General features: G+C 40.6%; 1 protein-coding gene and 3 non-coding genes across 4 annotated transcripts in view; 3 read left to right on the top strand and 1 right to left on the bottom strand.

The window, feature by feature from the left end:
* Positions 1–23,326, bottom strand: part of si:dkey-225n22.4 (collagen alpha-1(XXI) chain) — a 54,652-nt gene extending 31,326 nt beyond the window's left edge. Inside the window, exons 1-18 of the mRNA XM_054622813.1 lie at positions 23,248–23,326; positions 22,879–23,015; positions 22,492–22,611; positions 21,288–21,404; positions 20,782–20,968; positions 19,930–20,095; positions 19,593–19,815; positions 17,161–17,334; positions 16,454–16,531; positions 15,758–15,769; positions 15,414–15,503; positions 15,232–15,285; positions 15,049–15,102; positions 14,391–14,444; positions 14,245–14,298; positions 12,555–12,608; positions 12,246–12,299; positions 3,950–3,965 (exon numbers count right to left, since the gene is read on the bottom strand). Of these exons, the coding sequence (XP_054478788.1) occupies positions 3,950–3,965; positions 12,246–12,299; positions 12,555–12,608; positions 14,245–14,298; positions 14,391–14,444; positions 15,049–15,102; positions 15,232–15,285; positions 15,414–15,503; positions 15,758–15,769; positions 16,454–16,531; positions 17,161–17,334; positions 19,593–19,815; positions 19,930–20,095; positions 20,782–20,968; positions 21,288–21,404; positions 22,492–22,611; positions 22,879–23,015; positions 23,248–23,326 (1,723 nt within the window). The remainder of the gene's footprint in view (positions 1–3,949; positions 3,966–12,245; positions 12,300–12,554; positions 12,609–14,244; positions 14,299–14,390; positions 14,445–15,048; positions 15,103–15,231; positions 15,286–15,413; positions 15,504–15,757; positions 15,770–16,453; positions 16,532–17,160; positions 17,335–19,592; positions 19,816–19,929; positions 20,096–20,781; positions 20,969–21,287; positions 21,405–22,491; positions 22,612–22,878; positions 23,016–23,247) is intronic.
* LOC129111137 (U5 spliceosomal RNA) lies at positions 5,985–6,099 on the top strand. The gene has a single exon (XR_008532315.1). It is a non-coding gene; the product is annotated as a U5 spliceosomal RNA (small nuclear RNA).
* Positions 6,279–6,469, top strand: LOC129111130 (U2 spliceosomal RNA). Its single transcript, XR_008532309.1, has one exon. It is a non-coding gene; the product is annotated as a U2 spliceosomal RNA (small nuclear RNA).
* LOC129111138 (U5 spliceosomal RNA) lies at positions 6,886–7,000 on the top strand. The gene has a single exon (XR_008532316.1). It is a non-coding gene; the product is annotated as a U5 spliceosomal RNA (small nuclear RNA).
* Positions 23,327–24,320: the final 994 nt, after the last annotated feature.

Genomic DNA, 24,320 nt, shown 5'->3' with positions numbered 1-24,320 from the left:
CAAAATTGTCTTATTATTCCAGTCAATCTGTACATTCTGTACATCTGTACCGGTGTACAACAACTGATGGGGCGTAATAGCCTGCAGGCTGGAGAAGCTGTTACTTCCATATGTATTTAGGAGCTCTCTGAACTAACTACTAAATTACAAGCACAGGGGTTAAAATCAACCCGGTAGCTTCCCTCTGATTTGAAAAAAATTCCCATTTGAACACAAAAACATATTTTCAAATGTCATCTTACAGGTAACAGTTATACTACTAGTAATCATAGGCAAGGAATGTGTGATATACAGTATTTTGATCTCTCTGTGATGTGGAAACCTCACCCAGCTGCATCTGAAAATCCATAACTTTTGGTGTAGAAAATGATAATAAAAGACAAGCACCAACCACAAAGCTTATAAATTTTAACTTGTTTGACTCGAGTGTGAAACATAAAATCCAACACTGAAATTGAAAGTTGATCTATATGAAAGAGAGCAGTTTTATGTGTGTGGGGATGTGTGATTAAAGAGCATGTTGTAGCCTTAAGGCCTATAGAGTATATCTAAGTTTAGGCCTCATTAACATTCAGTGGAGCTGTCATGGATGGGTGGACAGAAATGATTTACAGTCAATGGAGGATGTATCCTCAGGCGGAGACCACATTGCGAGCTAATTTGGTTCTCAGCAGATAACATCTGGATTTTCTGTTTACTAGTTTATTGTGATTGGGTGTACAAAGAATTCATCATGTGGTAGTTGTTGAATGTTAACTCCTCAACAGTTCATTAACATCTCTAAACTCCCAGAAACAATACTGAGGACGTGACCTCAGTGTTCCCTGGCCCCGACTTAGAAAAAAAAAACTACAAATGGTGGATTTTCAACAGCCTTAAAGATTCCAGTATTTTACAATACCTACTGGAATGGAAGTTATTTGTAGCCAAAACAAAATATATATATATGCACCATTTTTGTATCCTTGTCAGTGGTAGGAAGGCTTTGTAGCAGCATTTAGACATTATGGTTGTAAGGTAATGGGAGAAATGTCAGACTTTTAGTGTCACACTAGACTGCCATTCCAACCATATCAGAGTGCGGTAGGTGAAGCACTTCTTGGGCCTTATGTAGGAAAAGCTGCACATATGACCACTTATTGTCAGGTGACCTAAGTGTGAATCTTCAGCAATGGGACAACAAGTCGTCTATCTTCAAGTCAAGTGCAGCTCCGATCCATTATAAAGACTGTGAAAGGGGATTGAAGTTAGTTGACATTTGATGTGAAACCATTTGTCACACATGGGAAATATTGTTCACAATCTACAGCAAATATAAATTAACAGTTTGATAAATAAAACAGGAAAGAATGGCCCAAATAGTATGTAGTGATTTTAGATTTCTGTTCATAAGAAAAAGCTTCTTTGAGTGTTGCCAAACTTGAGAAAATCAGGAAAAAGATGAGAGATGATTGCAACAAAAAAACAATCTTACTAACATTCGCCAAAGAATCCATTTCATATGGGCCTTTTATAAGCTCATTCTACTGGGCAATTAACAAGAACAAAACACATCTGATTACCTGATTATTTCTAAAATAATTGAAGCACAGTCAATACTGAGAGCAGTCAAAGAAATCCATGAAACAGAACCACCTGACAAGTTCACACTCACTAACACAGCGTTGGAAGTAATTTACTGGAACTAAATGTTCAGCATGTTGCTCCTGATCGAGACGTGCAATGATGATTTTTGCCTGAAATACTCCACATTTACCTCACTGTGACTTCAGAAAGACTTAAGTACTCAGCTCAACTGATTTCTTGTGCTGGAGCAGAATTGAAACTTTGTTAGACCTGTGACACTCTCGGCTCACCTGTGGTGTATTTATATTCACACTGCTCCAAAATAAATGTCCGTGTCAGTGTTTAACAAATATTGGAGAAAAGCAAACATGTGCACCCAAAATACTTGAAATAAGTGCCAAAATACTTCAAGTTTGCTTCAGTGATTCATCATTGACCAGTTTGGGTCAAAGAAGGAGGGGATTAGATTCATGACAAAACAGGATCTCACGCCATATGATTTGTATTGTGTCGTACCAGCAAAAGCATGACAGATCAGGGTGAGAATATATATATAGTATGTCTCAATGATTCAAATGTCTCATCCAACATGGTATGAAGCTGTCTTTCTAAAAGGAAATAAACTGCAATAACAACACACTTGGACACATAAACCCATCATTCCCAATGAAATCTGGCAGTTAGAGCCACTTCATCTCACAAAGCCTTTATTCTGAAGACAAAGCAGGCAAAAGTCTGCATTTAAACTCTGACCCTTCAACAAGCACACCTTGCTGTATTCTGTTAAAGGCAGGCTGTTCCTGTTCATTATTAGGATGCTCAATGTTCCCCGGTGTTGCAGTAAGAAATTCTGTGCGTTTGTTTTTCATGTCAGGTCAACATTACATTGTTCCAGGAATGCGTGATAAGTTATCCATCTGGCAGTCGAGACAGTCTTATGTATTGAATCTTGCATTCATAAACCTTTTTCTACTGTTGACTTTTTGGAGTCTGAGGGCCCATACTATATTGTATGGTGTCAATACAAACACGACACCTAAAGCTCCAATAGAGAAACTGAGGAGATGAACATTCCATTCGACAGCGTCATGGTGAATTATTTCGCTTTGTAACAAATACCGTTAATGTTTAAAGCTGCACTAATCTACATTTTTATACCAACATGGATCAAATTATGTGTGACATAGCAGCCGTGTTTCCTAAAAACTCTGAATCAACAAAACTACACTGTCATTTACGTTTGGAGGGAAACTTTTTGTCAAGCCATGATGTTTTTACTAAACATGACCAAGTTAACCACATGTTTGTCATGATCTTGGTTTTGTTTATATTGTAATCTGTTTTATTTTGAAGTTCCCTGCCTCTTGTGTCCTGTGTTTGCTTGACTTCCTGTCTTTGTGGGCTTTCCTCTTTTTCTGTGGATCACCTGTGTTTGATTAGTCTTGCTCTGTTCCCTCTGCCCATCTGTGTCTTGTTGTCTGATTAGTTTCTTGTGAATTTATAGTCCTTTTGTCTTTCGTCTGCTGGTTCATCTGCTGAGATCCTGTTTGTATACCCCCATGTCCTATTTACCTGACCCTTTTTCGTTTGTCATTTTGCCCATTTCTGTTTTTTGAGATTTTCAGGTAATCACTTTTGGAATCACCTGCCAGGTAAGTTTTGTTTTGGACGTTCAATTTAATAAAGTCACTGTTAATAATCCTCTTGCTCGCTGTGTTTGTCTGCGTTTGGGTCCATCCCCTGTTTTTTTGTTTGCCATACCGTGGAAGATTTAAACAATGCGACCGTAATCCATGAGAACATATGTTTCATACATATGTTAGTTCTATGGGAACGTATTGGTTAGTCATAAAGACGGACCCATGGAGAATTATCACATCCTCTACAGTTCTTCTTCAGCTCTACGGATTAAGCGTCATTCAGCTCATTGTTTTGGTTTTTATGGCCCACAACTTTATTGTTTGGTCCACTCTTATCTCATCAGTGCTGTTCCGAGCAGCAGCAGGCAGTTGTTTTCAGAGATAGAAACTCTGATAAAGCTGAGGAGACAGCCACTAAACCACCAAAGCAGCAAACAGATAAAGTTGGAGATTAGCTGGTGAACATGGTGGAGTATTTAGCAGCTAAAGAGCCAGATGTTTTTTTTTTTAATCATGATAAACAACAGGGCTATGGCTATATACTGACACTCCCCATCAGACACACATACACACCTGAGAGCCTTCTGTAGCTCCCACACAGTAACTCTCTCAAGGGGCCATACATGTGCTTCTTGTTGCTGTCAAAACTTCACAAGAATCTGTCTCTTTCCAGCAGAGACACAGAGAGACAGACAGGAGCTGCTTATGGATGGTAAGCTCTGACTCCCGGCCCCGCGCTTCACCGTCTCCTCTGTGTCCCTGACCTTTCTGCACCACACCCTATGTACGTACACCTCCTACAGACATGCTTACAGCAACTCTTTAGCTCTACCCTTCAGGTATTAAAGTAGAAAGGTTTATGATGTTCATTTAGAGCAGGAATAGGTAAGGATGTGAAGTGAAGGCTCTTCAATATCTTGGTAAATGGCAAGTGGATTAAGTCTTAGGCCACATCCACACTAACCCGTTTTCAAATGAATCCGCATGTCTTTAGGGCACCGAAAACGAAGGAGTTTGAAAACGCTCCCGAAGACGGATAAGTTTGAAAAAGCCACGTTTTCCTGATAGTGTGGATGACGGAAAACGAAGCAGTCCAAAAACGATGATGTAGGCACCGGCGTTCTCTACTTGATTGGTTCTTAGCAGTTACAACGTGTCATTCCCTGATTCGTCACCCCCTTACCACGTGACCCTTTTCCGGAAGAGAACAACAACAGCCTTGATTACCAATCGACTACCAGGTTAATTCAACATGGATAATGTGGTATTTGTTACAAATGTTTGTACATAGATGTTCAAGCATGTAGGGACTTAGGACCCAGGGAAACATAGGTGATGCATGGCAACCTGGAGGGGATTGGCGGTTCTTTGGCTTCAGCTGGAATCAGCTGTTATTGGAGCGATTAGCGAGCGGCGTGTCCAGCGGTGTTATCAGCCTTACGGAACGGACTTCTGATGGACTTGTGTTGACCAAATGTATGGACCCATAATCTAGTAAACTTTGTTTAATAACTGTTCATTTAAAGTGAATTTGCTGTCTGTGTGGTAGAGATAGAGTTAGACCTGCAGTGTTGTAATTAAGCTTGAAAAATAAAAATTCGAAAAACTTCCACGAAATGTGTCTGTTTGAGTTTATGGAGGAAGATTTTAGAGGAAGTTCTTAAGTATCAAGCACGACGAGTATCAAGAGTAGTGTAATCGTATTATCTGTAACCAAGCAACCAATGTACTTCCTGTTTGTACCGGCACACGCATGCCCAGTGTATGTGAATAGTCACGTGATATTCGTTTTGCAGATGTGTGCATGCGCTCTTTCATGTAGCCACTTGTTCTTTTACAGCTACATCAAGCACACATCCCATAATCTATATGAATGTGTAAATTTCATTAACTGACAGAAGTTTTTCAGAGTTATTGTTTGACTTTTTTGACATATCGAGATTGAGTGTAGTAAATTTGGGCAGCAAAACACACACATTTTCAAACCACATTCGGAGGTTTCAAAATGCTATTCCAATCCAATTTCTACAGATGCGTGTCAGTCAGGATGCTCTAGATGCTCAAATGAGATTTCAAAGTGTGGAAGTGCTGAGCAGAATCCATGCTGCTGCTAGCAGAGCGCTACGATAACAAAAACAACAAAAGAGACCAATAGAGATGGTCGGATGCCAAATTAAATTGTCTGCTGTCACTTTCATTCCTCCACCTTCTGCTGTAAACCAGCCTCCTCCACAGGAGAACAGGGCAATGCCCCCATGTTGGAAAGCTGCATCATCAGCGTAGCTACGTAGTTACTGACGCCTGCATCACCATGGAAACATGGATAGTTTGGTGATGTCTGGACAGAAAAATCCGGACTGATCACCTGCAAATAACAGTGCAGACAGTCGGAAAGTAGTGTTTGATAATCTCTCTGTTGACATGGGAAAAGATGTGACTGAGAGATTGTTTCCTTTCACACAGGAAGCTACCCACTTTCCTTTGTGGTACCAGTGTTAAAAAAGATTGTAAAGAAGTTTTTATATCTCATTGTGCTCCAGTTTGTATTTGGAACCATTATGCCTTTAAGAAATGTTTGAAGATCACATTATACAGTAGGCAGACAAGGAGATGTTGCTGCATCAAAGGCACCAACATCTCCTCATTTTGATTAATTTGTGGCCTTTCATTGTTTCATTGTCTTGAGTGCACACATTTAGATTCTTGCCTGACACATGATAAAAAGAGTTTTGGCTGGGACGACTGGTGTCTCTGGCTGCTCTCACCGGGGGGCGGTACTTACTTTGGTTTCTCTTCATAACGCACAAGTCTTTCGCCTTTTACTAAAGACTTCCGTGGAGAGGAACACCAATGAGTTGAACCTATTTTTGGCAGGCTTTGCCATTCGGCTGAGCCTTGTGTACTTGTCAAAAGAATAGAAGCTGATTTTAACAAGACAAGTGTGCTTGACCTTGTAGGGCCTGTGCGGTTGTGCTAAGCAGCATCCCCCGCAATGCCCAATTGAAAGTACTGCACCATGACAAGCGACACGTGTGCCACGAGGTTGACACGGGCAGCAAACAGTTGGGGATCATCGCTTCTCGGCCTTTTGGCTAAGATCAAGTGTAGTATCTGTTCTTATCAGTTTAATATCTGATATGTCCTCTATATGAGGATAACTTATTAAGCAGATTTTTAGCACTGGGAGATGAAAAAGGGGCTTGCTCCGTTCACTCCACGCATTGACCTGGTATTGCAGCATCGCCAGGAACGGTGCACCCTTCGAATGACTTGTGAACAACAAAACATCAAACTCTTTAATGCAAGACACGAGGCTGTGTATGTGAGTAAAGAAAAGCCCTGTTTACTCCTTAATTGTGCTCTTCCTGGAACCTCATTGTTCTCCCACTCTCAAATCACTATATCCATCAGCCGTGTCTGCTGGGGGAAATTATTTCCAGCTCTGAATCAACAGCGAGGGGGAAGGAAGATAAATACAGCTATTCAGTTTCGCCGATTTGATTGGAGGGAAATAAATTGAAGAATGTGGGAATATTGCCCTCTCGGAAGGAAATGTGGGCGGGAGTAGTGGAATGGGTGTGGCTTGGAATTTGGAACGCGCCACGTCGACTGAGGCTCACCGCGAGAGTTTTGGCTGGGACGACTGGTGTCTCTGGCTGCTCTCACCGGGGGGCGGTACTTACTTTGGTTTCTCTTCATAACGCACAAGTCTTTCGCGTTTTACTAAAGACTTCCGTGGAGAGGAACACCAATGAGTTGAACCTATTTTTGGCAGGCTTTGCCATTCGGCTGAGCCTTGTGTACTTGTCAAAAGAATAGAAGCTGATTTTAACAAGACAAGTGTGCTTGACCTTGTAGGGCCTGTGCGGTTGTGCTAAGCAGCATCCCCGCAATGCCCAATTGAAAGTACTGCACCATGACAAGCGACACGTGTGCCACGAGGTTGACACGGGCAGCAAACAGTTGGGGATCATCGCTTCTCGGCCTTTTGGCTAAGATCAAATAGACAAGCGGAGATAACGTTGAACGCAAGGAAAATGGCCACGATGGCCCCAACGCAGCCGATTCCAAAGGTCGGGCTGAGATACACGCTGAGGTTCCAGGCTTCGATAGATGAAGACGAGTTACTGTCCAGAACATTTTTTTGCAAGAAAGTCATCATGGGGCAGCTGAATTTGAAAGTGGAGGACGTTTACTGCATCCAGTGGAACCAACAGGAGAAAGCCTTCGACACAACTTTCCGGGACCAGGAAATCTACGGAAGGGTGGCTGAAACCTGCAGAACAGAAGCTGGGGTAAGGCCTCTAGCCTCCTACAATGTGCTTAACCTTGACAAACCGAACTTTAGAACAGTAACTATCCACATGTACAACCCATTCGTGACCGATATTGCTCTAGCAGCTTTCCTTGGGCAGTACGGCGAAGTGGTGACGGCAGCAAGGCACATTAAGGACACCATGGGTTTTTGGACTGGACGGCGGCAGTTCCAGGTGCTGCTAAATCCCGACCCGGAAGGGCCAGGAGGCCTAAAGCACCCTCCTGCCTCTTTTAGCCTTGGTGGAGACCGTGGGTTTTTGTTTTACCCACGGCAGCCACCTTTCTGCAGGAGATGCAGGCAGTCTGGGCACACAGAGGCTGGCTGTAAGGGATCATGCTGCCGCTTCTGTGGACAAACAGGGCACATGGCCAATGATTGCACGGAACCAAAGGCCTGTCATGGATGCGGAGGACAGGACCACCTGTACAGGAGCTGTCCTAACCGCAAGAAAACCTTTGCTGAGGTGGCCAAACAGTCTGATGTCCTCTACGGAGAAAAGGAGCCAAGAAAAGGACCCAAACATGCCCAAGACAGGCCAGCGCAGGTCGTGACTGGTGATGGCACCTCTGGAAGTGGAGTGGAAGCAATGTTCCAGGGGGAAGTTGCAGCAAGTGGCGATAGAGTGGTCCAGGCACTCACTGACAGCACGGGGGATGGGTTTCCGAAACCCACCCCTGGTCCAAAGCAAGGGGCACGGAGAGGCTCACAGGTTTTTGGGGTGAGGCCCCCAACGGAGTACGGCGTGATCGAGGAGGGGTTACGCAGCAAAAAATCAAAGGGGGAGAAGAAGGAGGAGCGGACCAAAGAGGAAACAATGGCTGGGAGGAGGGGAGAGGAAGCAGGTCAGCAAATGAGGGCTGCAGATGATGCGGAGGAGGGAGGAACCCAGGAGCAGAGAGCTGGGAAAACAGGTCAAAAGGTTGGAGGGGAGGTGGATGAACAGCATGTGGGAGAAGAAGAGGCCATGCTAACTGCAGGGTTGGGGCTGGGTTTTGATTTCCCCCCCGGCCTGCTCATGCTGTCATCCCCTTTGGGTGTTGATGCAAATGATGGGCCCAGCAGACCATCACCCATGCCAAAGCAAGAGCCCTTTTCCTGAAAAAGAGTTATAAAGGCCAATAGATAGAACAGTTCCAGGGTCCTGTTTTGTCCATGCTAGCTCACTGTCATGACTTATTGGGACAGTTGATGGAACAGAGCAAAAGTTGATGAAATTTGTTAAACCTAGACCCAGACCAAGTGGTGGTTGTTCTATCTGGACCCGTGACCAATTTCTGATGGATTAATAATTATAACTAATAATCCTCAGGGAGCGTTGCTTTTTGCACGAAGAGCTTCGGTCAATTGAATCAATGAAATTGTTGAAGACATTTTGCCAGAGAAAACAACACCGTCAGAGATTTGACAGATGACAAAATTACGCAACTGACTTAATACTTTAAGCCTACAGACTGTGTCTGTGTCCTGTTGTCGGACCCAAGTGCCAGCCTCCAGTAGTGAAATATGAAGTAAAGGTGGAAGTGTTAAAACGTCAGTTCTTCAGATGGCTACTTGAGGCTGTCTCCAAAAGCTAGTCAATCTCCATAGACCTTCATGTAAAAATGCAAAACAGCAGAAATAAAAGTGTTTGCAGCCTGCTACAAAAATGTTCTTTGGTGTCTACAGCTTCCCCCTTCTGACAATTGTATGGGGGGTGAATGTTTATGTTACTCACTTTTTGAATTATATCAAGGCTTACATTTAGCCATCATTTGAATGACAGGTCGTTGGACCCTAGCTGTCTGCTCAGCTGAGTCCACTGCAGTTATGGGGTCGGATAAGCCTCAAGTCACACAGGAGGATGGAAAAATGCATTTTGTGATTCATATATAAATGTATCTCTCCACAAAAAAAATGTAAATGCACACAAAAAATATTTAAATAAATAAGATTTATATATATATATGTTACTGATGGTGTCGGGCCAGTGGATACGGAGTATTTGTCTAAGGCAGTTATTGATGAAGGTTTGGATTTTGTTTATGGTGCGCACAGTGGTTCTCCATGTTTCGACTCCGTACAGCAGAACTGACTTTACATTGGTGTTGAATATATATATATTATTTATTTTCTGATTTACAAACAAACATTTCTTGTTGTAAATAAATGTAAAATAAATATATTTAGTATTTAAATAGATTTGAAAATCGAAATCATATTTGGATGTTGTTTAATTTGTATACAAACTTTTGAACCTGCATTCACAAACTGCTTATTATGTGTGAACCTCACCACATTTATGTGTGTGTTTTTTGAGACGTCACTCGCCACACACCTGCCTAAACAAGGGATTATCTGTGATTATCCGTGGCCAATCAGAAGTCTCCTCCATTTTCAACCAATCACAATGGTGCCCCTACAAGGGTATATCTTGCATCATGCTCAGGAAGGGAACAGATTGGAGAGGAATCTCCTTGAAACAGCTCAGGCAGCTTCCGACAGCGAAATGGTCAACAGAAATTTGAATTGTGCACCCCAGACAAGGGTGGAAACAACCAAAGGTTGGTAGATTAGTCTGTAAGGATCCCCAAAACCATCCAAACGAAGCAATGCTGCCGGCTTCTGAAGGCTGTGCCATCAGGGCACGTGTGTAAATCATTACTGTATGAATGTATGTGTCAATGTTGACATGTATTCTACAGTGCTTTGAGTGGTCGCAAGTCTAGAAAGCTGCTCTATTAATGCCATATCCCATCCAATTATCTAGTCAGTGTTTCACACAGTCTAACCAAAGAAGCCAAACACACCTTGTTGGATCTATTTACAGCAGTGAGTCCCTTACCTACTCTATTATTGAAACCAAGAACCGTTCCGACTCACCAATGAGCACTTACACAAGTGCATGAGAATGGCACTAACTTTACTCAAGTCAAGATTCAAACGACAGGCAGGGCAGTAGTGAAAAAAAAGAGATAAATAAATAATAATAGAAGAAAAAAATTAAAAACTCCCGAAAGGATAATATTTCCTTTATAGAATATTATCAGAAAACACTTGATAAAGTTAGCTAATTTTCAAGCATGTCTTAAGGACATAAAAACCTGGATGACCTGCAACTTCTTGATGTTAAACTCCGACAAAACTGAAGTTATTCTAGATCACTTTCGAAATCAATTATCTAACGATTTAGTTCCTCTAGATGGCATTACCCTGGCATCCAGCACTACCGTAAAGAACCTCGGAGTTATCTTTCATCAGGATCTGTCCTTTAACTCCTATATAAAACAAATTTCAAGGACAGCCTTTTTTCACTTGCGAAACATTTCGAAAATCAGACAAATCCTGTCTCAAAGCGATGCAGAAAAACTAGTTCATGTATTTGTTACCTCTAGAATAGATTACTGCAATTCATTATCATCAGGCTGCTCTAATAAGTCTCTTAAATCTCCACAGTTGATCCAGAATGCTGCAGCACGTGTTTGAACAAAAATTAAGAAAAGAGTTCATGTTACTCCGGTATTAGCTTCTCTGCACTGGCTCCCGGTTAAATCAAGAATTTAATTTAAAATTCTTCTCCTCACCTACAAAGCTCTAATTGGCCAGGCACCGTCTTATCTTAAGGAACTTATAGTTCCATATTACCCAACTAGAGAGCTGCGCTCCCTCAATGCAGGGTTACTTGTGCTTCCTAGAGTATATAAAAGTAAGATGGGAGCCAGAGCCTTCAGTTATCAGGCTCCTCTCCTGTGGAACCAGGTTCCAGTTTCTGTCGGGGGGGCAGACACACTCTCCACCTTTAAGAGTAAGCTTAAGACCTTCCTTTTTAATAACGCTTATAGTTAGGGCTGGCTCAGGTTTGCCTATCTTCCAGCCTCTAGATATGCTGCTATAGGGCTAGACTGCCGGGGGACTACCTAGGATACACTGAGCTCCTCTCTCCTCTTCTCGCCCTCCATCTTTATGTATTCATGTCCTATTTATGCACATTACAGACTTTTCTTCTTCTCCCGGAGTCTTTGTGCTTTCTCGCCTCGCAGGTTTCCATGAACCGTGGTTATATCTGGACCGTGGTCGTGCCTCCTGCTGTGGCCCTGCTGCCACCCACTGCTACTACCATTATTATTATTAGTCACTTTACTACTGCTATTCCCTGTACTATTACTGCTCTTATCATTATTATAATTCTACTATATTCATTGCTACTGTTATTTTAAGTAGTATTCATTTTTAGTTTTAGGCAGCCTACACTGAGAGCAAAGACATGTCCACACAAGTTGAAAATGTACGCACTTTATAAATGTACGCATACACATATTACCACCCTGCCTTGTTTAACGTCTCTCACGTACCCATTTTTCCCATTACACACAAGACATTAAACATCAGTATGGTTATTACATCAGCTTTTTTGTGCGAATATAATGTTCATAAACAGTCCAGCAGTCAAATGTATGCGAGCAGTGGGAGTAGAACAATTACTTCCACCTCTGACTGAACACCCCTGTAGACACAAGCGTGCTTCCACCAAAACTTCTAATGCTCTTGTGGCTGAATTGGAGCAAATTCCTGCAGCCAGGTGCTAACATCTGTTTGAAGGTTTCCCCCAAAGAGGTTATAGCAGCATACAGTATTAATCCCTAAGGTTTGGGAATTTAATTTACAAATTCAATGAGTGTAATGTGTGTATTTCAGCATATTTATGGCCATGTGGTGTCTTCACAGTAGGAAGAGTCTGCACTGACCTTTGGTCCTGGTGGCCCATCCGGTCCAGCAATGCCTGGTAATCCTGGCTCCCCCTGGTTGAACAATAAACACACTCTGAGAGGACAATGGGAGCAGCAACAGCCAAATTCAACACTATTACTGAATCATCTATGTAAACAAAGCAAAGAGAAGCATGGGTAACAACACACAAAGAGAAGGAGAGCAGCTTCATTATCTGCTGAAGTGGACATGACTTCACTATATCTTTACACAGCAAATAGTTGTTTGCTGCTAAATTCCTTTTCAGAATGATAGTAACAGCTCCTTTAAATAGAGCTAGATCTTACCATTGGTCCAGCTTCTCCCAGAGGTCCTTTCTCGCCTCTCTCGCCGGGAAGACCCTGTAGCATACACACAATAGGGGCCAAAAGTTGAGATCTATAAAAATTAACTTGATGAAAGAATTTGTGCGAGTTTATGGAAACTTTCACCCATAAGTTTTCACATTATGGAGATGGGGGGAAATTGGCAATGCATGGTGAGGAGGTGAATTTAAGCCAGAATGTAGAAATTAAGTGTGATAGGCTAACACATAGATTTTACTTCATATGACACGCTACAAATATATCCACTTTATCACAAAACATTCAAACATTCAAACCAGCATTGTTATTAGTGCTATAGAAGGCTGAGGAGAGGGCTGCACTGTCTGCTGCTGTGGGGCTCACTGCAGCTGAAGAAATTATCATCATGGGTTGTATAAATCCAAGACAACATCAAATAGCATTAAACAATTGCAGAACAGAGTGTCAGTAGTTTTTTATATATAATAATAATTTTGTCTTATACTTTTCATATATCATCATGTATGATTTTAGTTTTCATATATTTTTTGTGTGTACAATCATTACATCCATATCCTAATTATCAATCCTAATCATAATGTGGGCCAAGTTCACCCTCAACTTCAATTAATTAATGAATTGGATCACCTGTCAAAGTTCCATTTTCAACTGAAATCTCAGGGAGGGGCATACTGACAAGAGTTCTAGCAGCCGTTTTAAAAAAATGTATAAAAGGTTTCATAAATCTGAATGTTATTTGGCATACGTTCATGTCTTCATTTGTATGTACGCAAATGTTTAGTATGAGTCCTATGCACTGTGTTACAAATGAGACCCCAGGACATTAAAACTCATCACCGCAAACAATAGAATCAATCTGATTTGCACATCCACTGTGGCATTGATTAATATTAAATACAAAACTGATTATTAATATATAATAAAATAATATGAGATGAAAATGAAACTACTGCAGTATACCTTTGTTGTTATAAGAGACAATCTGGCCTCATATGTTAGTTTAACTCATTATGGTATTCTGTTAAAGTGACACAGGAAATACTTTTTGAAGCACCACTCTAGTAAAACTTGCTAGACACGGTGTGATGCCAGAAAACCCTGGTCCTCCAGGTAGATCTCTTACCAGCAGGAATACAAATACTTCATCGTTGGAACAAGATGATCACCGTAAATGCTACAAAAAAGTTCAGGCTCCATGTGTCCCTGTGAGTGGCACCCCTGATATGGGAACACATTAGGTGTGGTAGCCAGAACTGTTTCATTTCCACTTTTACATAATGCATATGCATATATTGTATATTAATGAATAATGGAAGATTTACTTAATATGCACAACGTTTGACAGTCATTCTTATCCAGGAAGATTAACAATGCTGCCCTAAATCCATGAGTGAGACAAAACCATCACCATATCCATCAAAAACAGACAGCTCACAGCCACTGGGTTGTGTATGTTGGATTAAGAGTCTTCAACCAAGCCCTATGACTGTGCTGACACACGTTTTTATGAATCTGTTAGGCAGCACGGCCAAATGCGGTAGGCCAGAGATGTCTGCTCCCTCAAACCAAACCTGTGTCCTGTAAAAAACTAGTACGGTTAAATTGACGGCATATTAGTCTGGCTAGCACTGAGGCAATATTGCCAACTGTGGTTGTATTAAGGGAGTCTCACCTTAAGTCCTGGGGCTCCTGGTTCTCCTGATAAGCCAGGTTCCCCTCGGTCTCCCTGGGCAGTAACAGCAGAATCAGGTACTGGCACTACTGGCAGCAGATTAGAAAACTCACAACACTGATAAAACTGCTTCTTTAAAGACTTACCGTGATGCCTTTTAGACCAGGCTCCCCTCTTAGTCCTGCTGGGCCACCTTCACCCTGCTCAAGGCGAGACAGTAAGTAAGAGCATGCAATCAAAATCTGGAACTAATTCACTAAAATGAATAAACGCTATTTAACATTTTAAATGTCCATTATGAAATCCATAGAGCATTTTCTTCATAACCTCTCCATTACCAAAGGTCAGGAAAGTTCCATGACCACATGCAAGGAAAGAACTTTGAACAGGGTAAAAACAATGAGATTAGCTACCCACTGATACATATTAGGGCTGCAACGGATCATAAAACTCACATCATGGATCGGATCAGCACAAAAGAAAAAGGTAGTAAATTTAACTTTTAGAGATGCCCATGCCAAGATTTGTGCCACTAAAACCAATTGCTGATCAATGATGATCCATGTTGGATACAGACCGTTTTTGATTTGTTTTGATAAAAAACTTGAGCTGGATAGTGTCGGCATAGCAAGAGACGCAGACAAATTGGCGGATAATGTGTTTTAAAGAAAGCATATAAAGGGAGATTTAGACAGGGCCACGGACTTCAACAGGGTCAGAGGAGCACAATCAGACTCTTTGTCCATAATGGAATGCAGAAAAATCCAAGTATAAATTCAGACTTGCATTGTGGCAATTTTTTACCTTCATCCCCGGTAATCCCGGAGGGCCGGATTCCCCATGTTTCCCATCATTACCCTGTTGAGAGTTACAACATAAGCTGATTCTATCATGTGCATACAACTTGTATGCTAAAGACTTTTGACAATAGTATGACATGGTAAAAGAAAAATATTGATGAAAAAAATAAAAGTGATAAGCACTTACAGGCTTACCATCAGGTCCTGGTGGTCCATCCCTTCCTTTCTCCCCTCGGAACCCCTGAGACAGAAAATGCAAAGGATTAAATAAATACATATTATTTTAGGCTGGCAATGTTGAGGGAAAGAGTCATATATCAAATGTCCCCTGAGTCTTATAGGATGAAGGAATGTGTATGCTTGTGTTACCATGGGCCCTGGCAGGCCGCGCTGCCCTTGTGGCCCGACTACACAGTTGCAGTCTTCTTCCTCCACCGTGGCTGTTCGATTCAGAGGACACTGATGAAACACAAACACACCAAATGTCTGCAATACAAAACACACTCAAAGCTTCCACATTAGGGGAGCTTGCCTTCACTTGGCAAGGTTGGGTTAAAAATATATGATATAAGTATTTATTTATGTTCCTAAAAGAACACATTAATCTTCAAAAAATAACCAATTTTTGTTACGTAAATTTTGCACTAAATCAGTAAAAACGTTCAGGCAGTACCTCTAAAGTGTGTAAAGGACAGGATAGAAACTGCACTTACCCTTTCATCATCCTGTGTGGCATGAGAGAGAGGACAAGAGAAAAAATAATGGATCATTATCATCATTGTTGCCTCATACTATATCTATATCCAGAAGTACAAAATTACCTTTGCAGTGGAGATTAGAGTAGATACTAACACATTCCCACTCCCAACTCCACAAATACTGAGGCTGGATCAGTGGCCCTACTATGACGCTCTAGGTACCCCTCTAGTGTCAGTTTGGACGTGGCAGGGACAGCATGTCAGGTTCCACTCATTACATACAGTGTCTTTTCAAAATAAACTTCTGTCTTCACAGGAAGTTAGGTTTAGTCCCAAAAAAAACTTGACTTTACTTTAACTTGACTGACTAATGACTCACATGACATGTGACACGTGAGTCATGACATAATCATGTGATTATAGACACTAACCACTCACGTCTCACTATATCCTCATGTGACTAATGACTGACCTGACTAAACAAAACGTTTACTTTGGTTTTACCCGGGATAAAAACAGCAGTCTCCTGGATGAAAGTCCTGTGTTTGTTTGGCCACGTGCCATCACTCCCACTCGCCCTGTGTGGACTCGCTCTTTAAACTACGTTAGCTGCTTGTCAGTCTAACAATGATGCATCCTACCGGGCCGTCTGTATTTGATGAGTTGGGAGCAAGACTGTGCTGTAGATAAAAGAGACAGTGGAGATCTTACCACAGAGTAAATCTCACAAGCTGTTTCTCTCTCACTCTGATGAGGATCACAGTACAGACGTAGCTTCTGAATCTCCACCTGAAGAAAAAGACAATGAAAATTGTATGCGCCAAGATCCCCAAAAATAGGGAACGAGAAGTTAAAAGATGAAAATGATGAGCTACTGAAAGATAAATAAAAGAGTAAAATGAATCAAGTTTTTATTTATTTTATTAACTGACTGGTGTTAAAGGTCAGTTATTAAGTATATCTTTTTTTAATTTCTCTGATAATTCATACATGCCATTGCCTTGTAGTGGCAAATTATGTAATGTTTACAGTGAAGAATATAGGGAAACAAAGAAAGTAGTAAAATAATAGAATAGGCAAATATATAGATCACTGCATGAAAGCAAGAGGATCTGGTTTATAAGGTTTTTGACAGATGCTGGAATATTTCATTATGATTACTTAATTTTTCTTATTTATTTATGTCCTTTTTTAAATCTTGCTTCATGCCTCCATTTATGTTATGTTTTATATGTATTGTTTCAAGTGTTGGAAAAAAAGTCTGTTTGGCAGCTTTTCCTACACATTAAAATTTCTTTCTCAAAACAACTAATATGTTTGGCTTCATGAGCCAGCCACAGGGGTCACCTGCCCTTGGAGTCAAAAAATATTAAAGGACTGTATTTTATTTTCTCCTCTTGCTCAGTGTTACTACTCACAGGCACAGTGATGTCTGTTCCTCGCCTCTTAGCAACCTGTGTCTCCCCATTGATGTAGATGGGCTCAACCGGTTCCAGGAATATTTCCCGGATCAGTTGATCGTCAAGGAAACCGGTCACCTGACGTGGTCTCACCAGAACTTTGAGCTGATGCCAATTTCCATCATACAGAGTCTGGGGAGAGGCACATATAGTTCGTAAATACCTTTAATTTTTAAAGGTTATCTCAAATACAAAGACACACTTACTGGGAGTCTGTTCCTTCATGAGACTGAACCTTTCATTCAAAGTTGCATGAGAAAATAATTAATTTGTCAAACCTTGTTTCACTCAGCCTCCATTCTTTGGCAGTCTTACGTGTGCATGAGTTAAATCTAATCTAATTTTGTCAGTAAAACCAAAAGTGTGTAAATGCTCCACAAATAGTTAGTCCACAAGATTCCACAAGACTCCTTTCTTTTTCTCTACAATCTTTTTTTTTTTTAAAGCTTCAACCTTCCAGAGGGAGAAAGAGAAACAGAGCAGCTATTGTTTTATTGGGACTGAGCCACAGCCATCATTAAATGACCGATCACAGGCTTCTGCCTTGTGCCACATCGAACCACATCAAATTAGATGTGTTAACATAATTACAACCCTGATGAACACACTACGCTAGAGTCTAGGTGTGTGTTAGGATGGAGGTAGTGGTTGCTATTTGGAAAAAAAACAGCCTAGCATTTCAAAGAACTACACATCCACCAACTAGTTTCCACCGGAGAAATCCAGTGGTTCAGAGAAGGAAATGTTTTCTTTGAGCCTCCGCCTGGCTTCCATCACATTACATCTTCACTGGTTCAGCTGTATATTGAACTCAGCAGAAAGTCTTGTTGAAATAACTCCTAGTTTGGCTCTCTGCAAGTCATCCATGTCAGCTTCATTCACAGAAACCAACAAGAAGGGAAACCTGAGATTGGAAGAGACGGAGTGTACTCCAATAACAAAAAGCTCTTTCAGGGGCAGGAAAATAAAACAGTTTTCTTATATTTGTATACTCTATTATACAATGTGAGAAGCTTACCACTGTAAAGATATTATTTATGGTATAAGTTTAAGCAGCTGCATTAACTGAGTTAGACTTTTACTGCATCAAGCAGGTTATTCTGTCTCAATTATTTAAGTTACTGATAAGCTGAGACATAATGTGCTAAGTTGTTGGGATCCCTAGCTTTACAAGACACTTTAGATTCATACATGCTATATGCCAAATGCTGTGTATACATTTTCAAACAATACTTAAAGATGTTCAAAAGTAAATACAAAAAATGTGAGTAATTTAGAAAATAAGATTTTCAGTCTTTCGTGTCTAAGAAAAGAAAATGGTTAAACCAACTATGTACTGTATAAAATCCATAATAAATATTGATTCAAGAACCTATGTTCTGTTCTTGATTTTGAGACAAAACCATATTTAATCGTCTTTACACCAGAATATATCAGGGTTTTGGAACCATATGAAAAACAACACAGGAAGCCCCAGTCCTGATTATTCTTAGCCAGAGGAAGAATCAGCTTTCTTAACTGTACAACTGAAGATTTTTGGCTTATTAATAAGTGAGATGTTATATGATTTAGGGGTATGCTTCTGTTTAATATGCATTTCTGACATTAATGTTGGTCTGGTTGAATTACAACTACAGGACTGCATTCCTTTCTAGTCATGAAAGCAATGTGATAGCTGATAGCGGTCTGTAAGAGCAAACAGCCAGTCGCATAAGTGGCTCTGCCATGTTTGTCCTGATTGACCGATACAAACAAATAAATAATTGGGAAAGATCTGTTGTAAAATAAAAAACAAAATTAATAAAATGACCTGGAACAAACATTGTTATTGTGAAAAGAGGCAAGATGACGTTACATTTTACAATAATGAGCTGAATTAAATTAAACTAATACAATTTAATTATTTCACAATTCAATTGTAAAGTAATGTATTTGTCTATATTTATTTGTGTTACTAGTTTTCATTATGTCTTATTTATTTTTTCAGTTTTGAACACTGGGTCCCCATACAAAACATCCAGTGGTGTAATACTCCTGGTCGTAGCCTTACCTCTGCATTAATCCAAATCATTCTGTTTACTTCTTTTTTATAAATACTGCTAATGGACTCAGCCTTTTTCCTAACCTGTCCCTCATTTGTAAAGTAAACTGATATCTATCATTTGTAATGAACTGTGAGTGACTCAAGAATCTGTGCGACTAACCAACATAGTCAAAGGTAGAGTCTTTTTTCTTGAACTAAATTGGATTGATCAGCTGACAGATAGATATCCGGCATTTTCACACTTGGTCGTATTGTGAAAAGAGCATTTGTCAGTACTTGGAGATCAAAGCCCAGCCTAAAGCCATGTTGGTCTGACATGAGCATTAAACTCAATCCTAATACCAACCTGAAAGCCGGCTCTGAAGGTGACTCTCTGCTCCTTCTCTGTTATACTGGTTGTGGTGAAGATGACAGTTTTGTCCTTCCCACTGAGGGTGACTGCCGCCTGGATCTCCTTATCCTTAGACCGCACCCTCCAAAGATCAAAAGTCAGCTTGCTTGAAGACCCCTTCAGACGCAAGGTGGCTACAAACACAAAGGACGGAGGGAGGCCCTCTGGGAAAATATCCCTGGTACAAGGAAGAAGACAAGTTACTAACTACAAACAATACTTAAATAAATTAAATGAAAAAGGGGAAATATTGATAGATTTTGTATTCCTTCATTACATTACAACATTCTACCTGGTATTCTCAGTGATGTCTGCGGAGGCAGTCAGAGCGTAAGCTGCCTCAGAAATCAGAGAGCCAGGGAACTTCTTGGCCTTCTTCTGAATGTTCATGCCCAGCATCAGCTCAAAGCCTTTCTCATCACGAGATGCCACCGGGATTCGTGTTGGACACACAGACTCTAGAAAGAAAATGGTCCATTCAAACAGCAACGATAAGCTCTAAATAAATATTTTTTAAAAAGTTTCAACATTTGGGTCAACTGCGTTATTTGGTGCCGTTGGCTATCGACTTGTATTTTTTTGTGGACAAGAAAATTGAATTTACTTTTTGTTGTTGAATTTAAAATGAGCCAGGGTCATTCACTGGATCTCATACAACAGTACAATTTAGCCAAAGCCTCAGTTTAACGGTGAACCATAATACAAATGTGGGGTGAAACTAAAAAGATGAAGCCATTAGTAATGTAATTAATTATATCCGTCCCGTTTCTCCTATATTGTGACCTAATGTAAGCTAACAAGGCACATGATTACATGTTATTGAAATCATCTGACAAGGTTTATTAACTCTTGGGCAGTCAATGTGTGATGTATATTTCACACATCGAACACGTCAACATTAACATTCATTAGCAGTCCCATTTACTTATAATTAAACTTATTGTCATAACATAAACCTGTATGATTGACATTGTCCGTGAGAGTCCTGTGTTTCTATGTTAAGTAACATGTAGGTTATTGTTAAGAAAAAATTGAAATGGTAATACAGAGTCTTACAGAGTAGGGAGAAATATAACACAGCCAGGAGAATTGAGAACATGCCTGATAAACACGACAAGAAGATAGATAAAGAACATATCCCAACCTTCACAGAGCTTTTGCTCCATGGAACCCTGAATAAGGTCAATGGTAGTGTAATCTTCGGCATACAGGACATAGTCGGATGATGGTCTATTGGCAATGGACACCAGCTCTGAGGTGGTGATCTCACTGCCAACTCCAACAGCAAATACTGTAATGCCCTGAGCTCGTGCCTCCATACTGGCATCCACCTAAAGAAATAAAGAAATATAGGCTGTGGTGAAAATGAGCCCCCATTGGTTAAGAGGCTTTCCATTTAGACCCTTGAAAGAGGGTGTTAGCTGGAAGAACAGTATGACAAATATACAATAGAAAATATTATAGCCAAGAGCTTTCACCAAAAAGCCAAAGTTCATACCCATGCTGGATAGTGTTTCCATGTTCATGTCTAGGATAGCTCCTGTCATTTCTTCACACTGTGATATGACTCTGCCACTATGATTTGGGCACCCCAAAGAAAACTTTCCTTGGTTTCACTCAAGCACTTGAACACAGCAAAGTAACATTTACCACGTCATCCTGAGATTTTCCGTCAGTGACCACGACAGCGATGCGATTCTTGACCTGGCTGGTTCTGTGGGAGGAGGCAAAAACGTGGTCCACGGCAAACTTTATGGCCCTGCCGGTCTGCAAGACAGTTAGAGAACAGTGATGACCTGGTGGAGTGAACGCTGGTGCAGTTGATTACTAAAATGTTAAGAGCTAATGTTAGCTCTGTGTTATCAAGTTACTGTAGTTATTTAAGGCAAACATAATACATAGTTTCCTGATGAATTAGCATTCCACTATAACACAAGTTGCACGCTGTCAAAATGCTTTGCTGTAACTTACAGACCTATAATCAGCTATAGCTAACTTGGGACAAAATGCTTGCTGCAAACCAAACATTGAAGGCATACTAGGTGTCAGGATCACAGTTTTCCCATTCTTCCTGCCGATGCCTCACACCTTCATTGCCGGTATCCTTTGTTTTTTTCTTCACTAGCTTATAAAAACTTAGTTCTGCTCATGATTTATGTAAGTGCTTTTCATCGATTGGTCCTGGGAAGTTGATTAACCTCTGAAAAAAGGATCTGCTGGCTTATAGACGTCTCTTTCCCAAATTAAATCTATTAAATCTATTATCACATGACGGACTGGAAATTGTAATTCCACCCTTGGACCACTATGTAAAATATGCTTCAAAGCCCCGCACTCTTCCTAGGGGCTTGCTCTCTCCTTGTGTCTCTTCCTCATCTCCTCCTCCTTTAAGTGTCCTTATGAAAAGTGACGTCAAGACAAAAATGTGACATAATGAACGTGGCATAAAAAACAACTCTTTACAAGGTTGAACTTTGAAATGAAGATTTTGGTTATTACGAAAATAAGAATGAATGATTTAAAAAACATTTCATATTAATTACATGTTTTAATAATTTCCTAACTTGTTTCACAGTTTCATGTTTCATTTATAACGCCTGTTTTACACATTTTATTCATGTGATCCATGAACACTGCCAAGCTGGGTTTTCTCCTATTTTTGTTTTAGTCTACAGTGTGGTCCTAAGATGATTTATTCATAAATTCTTAAATTATGTGTCACATTTGTTTTCACTTAGTGAAGAGCAGGAGCTGTATTGAGCTCTCCAACAGTTTAGAATCACAAATATTATTATAATACCTGCATGCAAATTAGGACAGATTAGAGCAGTAGAGAAAACATTATTATTATTGCCTGTGTGTTTCCTCCCAGGTAGGTGATGCTCTGTATGGCCTGGATGAGCTTCCCTCCACTCTGGTGTATCCCCAGAGGAATCTCCAGTCGAGGAGTGTCACTATACTGGATCACAGCCACCTACAGCAGATACAAACAGAACTAATGTCGGTGGGGTGCAGATCTACTGTAGCTCTGTGGCATTTTGAATGGTCCGTAATGGGGTACATCTATGCTTTTTTTTTTATCAAAGCTTGCAACCAAAACAGAAGGACAGTGTTCTTGATTTCTCTACAGGAGAAACTAATCAAATGAGACGGGCCGTAATCAAACCATGCACGTTAATGGAAAATTACTGCTAAATGGAAATAACATCTTAGCACAAACAATTTGTATGGTTTATATTACCTGTGTGTAGTGGGAGCTGATGTCAAATTGGCTGGTGATGTTGATAAGCCACTGTTTGGCCGTGTCAAAGTCAGAGAAGCCAACACTCCATGAGCCATCAACAATATAGACCAGGTCATTTACAGCTGTGCTACAGCCTACACACATAGAGATACACACATACACACATTCACATATACACACACAGTAATCAGAGACACGTCTTAAAAATTCAAAGCCATATAATCTAAAGTGTCTAACACTGTTATAATTCAAAGAATGTTCAGATATCGTTCCAAATCAACTGAAACTGGTATGTTAGTGTTGCTACTTGCTTTTGTTTTCACAAGGTGCACTCCGTTGGGCTCTAAATAACAGAGTGATCCCTACCTGCTCGGACACTGTCCTCCTCTGCAGCATCCAGGGGGGTCAGCAGCAATATTGCACTCCATAATGACCACAGCAACATGACTCCGTAGGACAGCAGTCCACCTCAGTCCAGTCCAACCTTACTGAACTAGTATTCAAAACAACAAGGATTTCAACAATGATCGTATTACATTTTCTTTCTAGCCCCCATCAGGCCAAGTTTCCAACTGACCAAACCCATTTAGTTGATAGATAATATATCTTTAAGTAATGACCAGATTCAATTTTTTTAAATATGTCTTCTAGGGGCCATTAGACACACACTCAGACTTTTAGCAGACTCTTTTTACACTGCAGAAATCATTTCAGTAACTCAGAAACGTAACCTGATATTTGTTTAAAGTCTAAATAGAGAGGCTAAGTCATGGTGTCTGCATGGCACCTTATTTCGAAGAAAAAAAGTACAGTAGTCAATGAAGAAAGTTGCAGGTTGTCATGGATTTGTTGTAGTATCGCTTCGTTTTGTGTGAAACTGATCGGTGAACTACATCTCTTGTCTCGCACAAGTACGTCACCAACATGGCCGATACCTCGTCTTGCTAGCTAGCCAGGTAACTTAGCTATATCCATGCATAGGATAGCTGAGGAGAGCCGAGATTGAAGCTAAGCTAAGCCTCAAGGCTATTCCACCACCCTTGTGTGCTCCTGGCTAATGCACGTCGCAGGAAAATTCAGGCGACCCCACATCTTCACAGAGACCTGGCCCCGTCGTGGCATCATGAATGAAGATGCATTTGGAATGCAGGACGAGAGCAGGACTCTGCTGTGCTGAGAGGAGGTGGTGCTCAAACACAATCAAAGCTGATGGAGAATGTTACCCGGACGTCAGTGAAATTGTTTTGTTGCTGCCGTTTGCATTCCTCTTGATGCAAGCTTTAAAAAATGCACTACAGCAGTGCACTACTGTTTTTGTTTAGATTTTCATGTCTTTTCTTCTTCTTCTTTTGTTTCTTCTTCTTTTAGCAAATGGCTACAACTGCATTTTGTTGTACAACCCTCTGTTGCATAATGACAATAAATTATCCTTGAATCCT

This window comes from Anoplopoma fimbria, chromosome 21 (assembly GCF_027596085.1).
Source record: "Anoplopoma fimbria isolate UVic2021 breed Golden Eagle Sablefish chromosome 21, Afim_UVic_2022, whole genome shotgun sequence".
Lineage (NCBI taxonomy): Eukaryota > Metazoa > Chordata > Actinopteri > Perciformes > Anoplopomatidae > Anoplopoma > Anoplopoma fimbria.
This window is presented reverse-complemented; position numbering and strand designations above follow the sequence as displayed.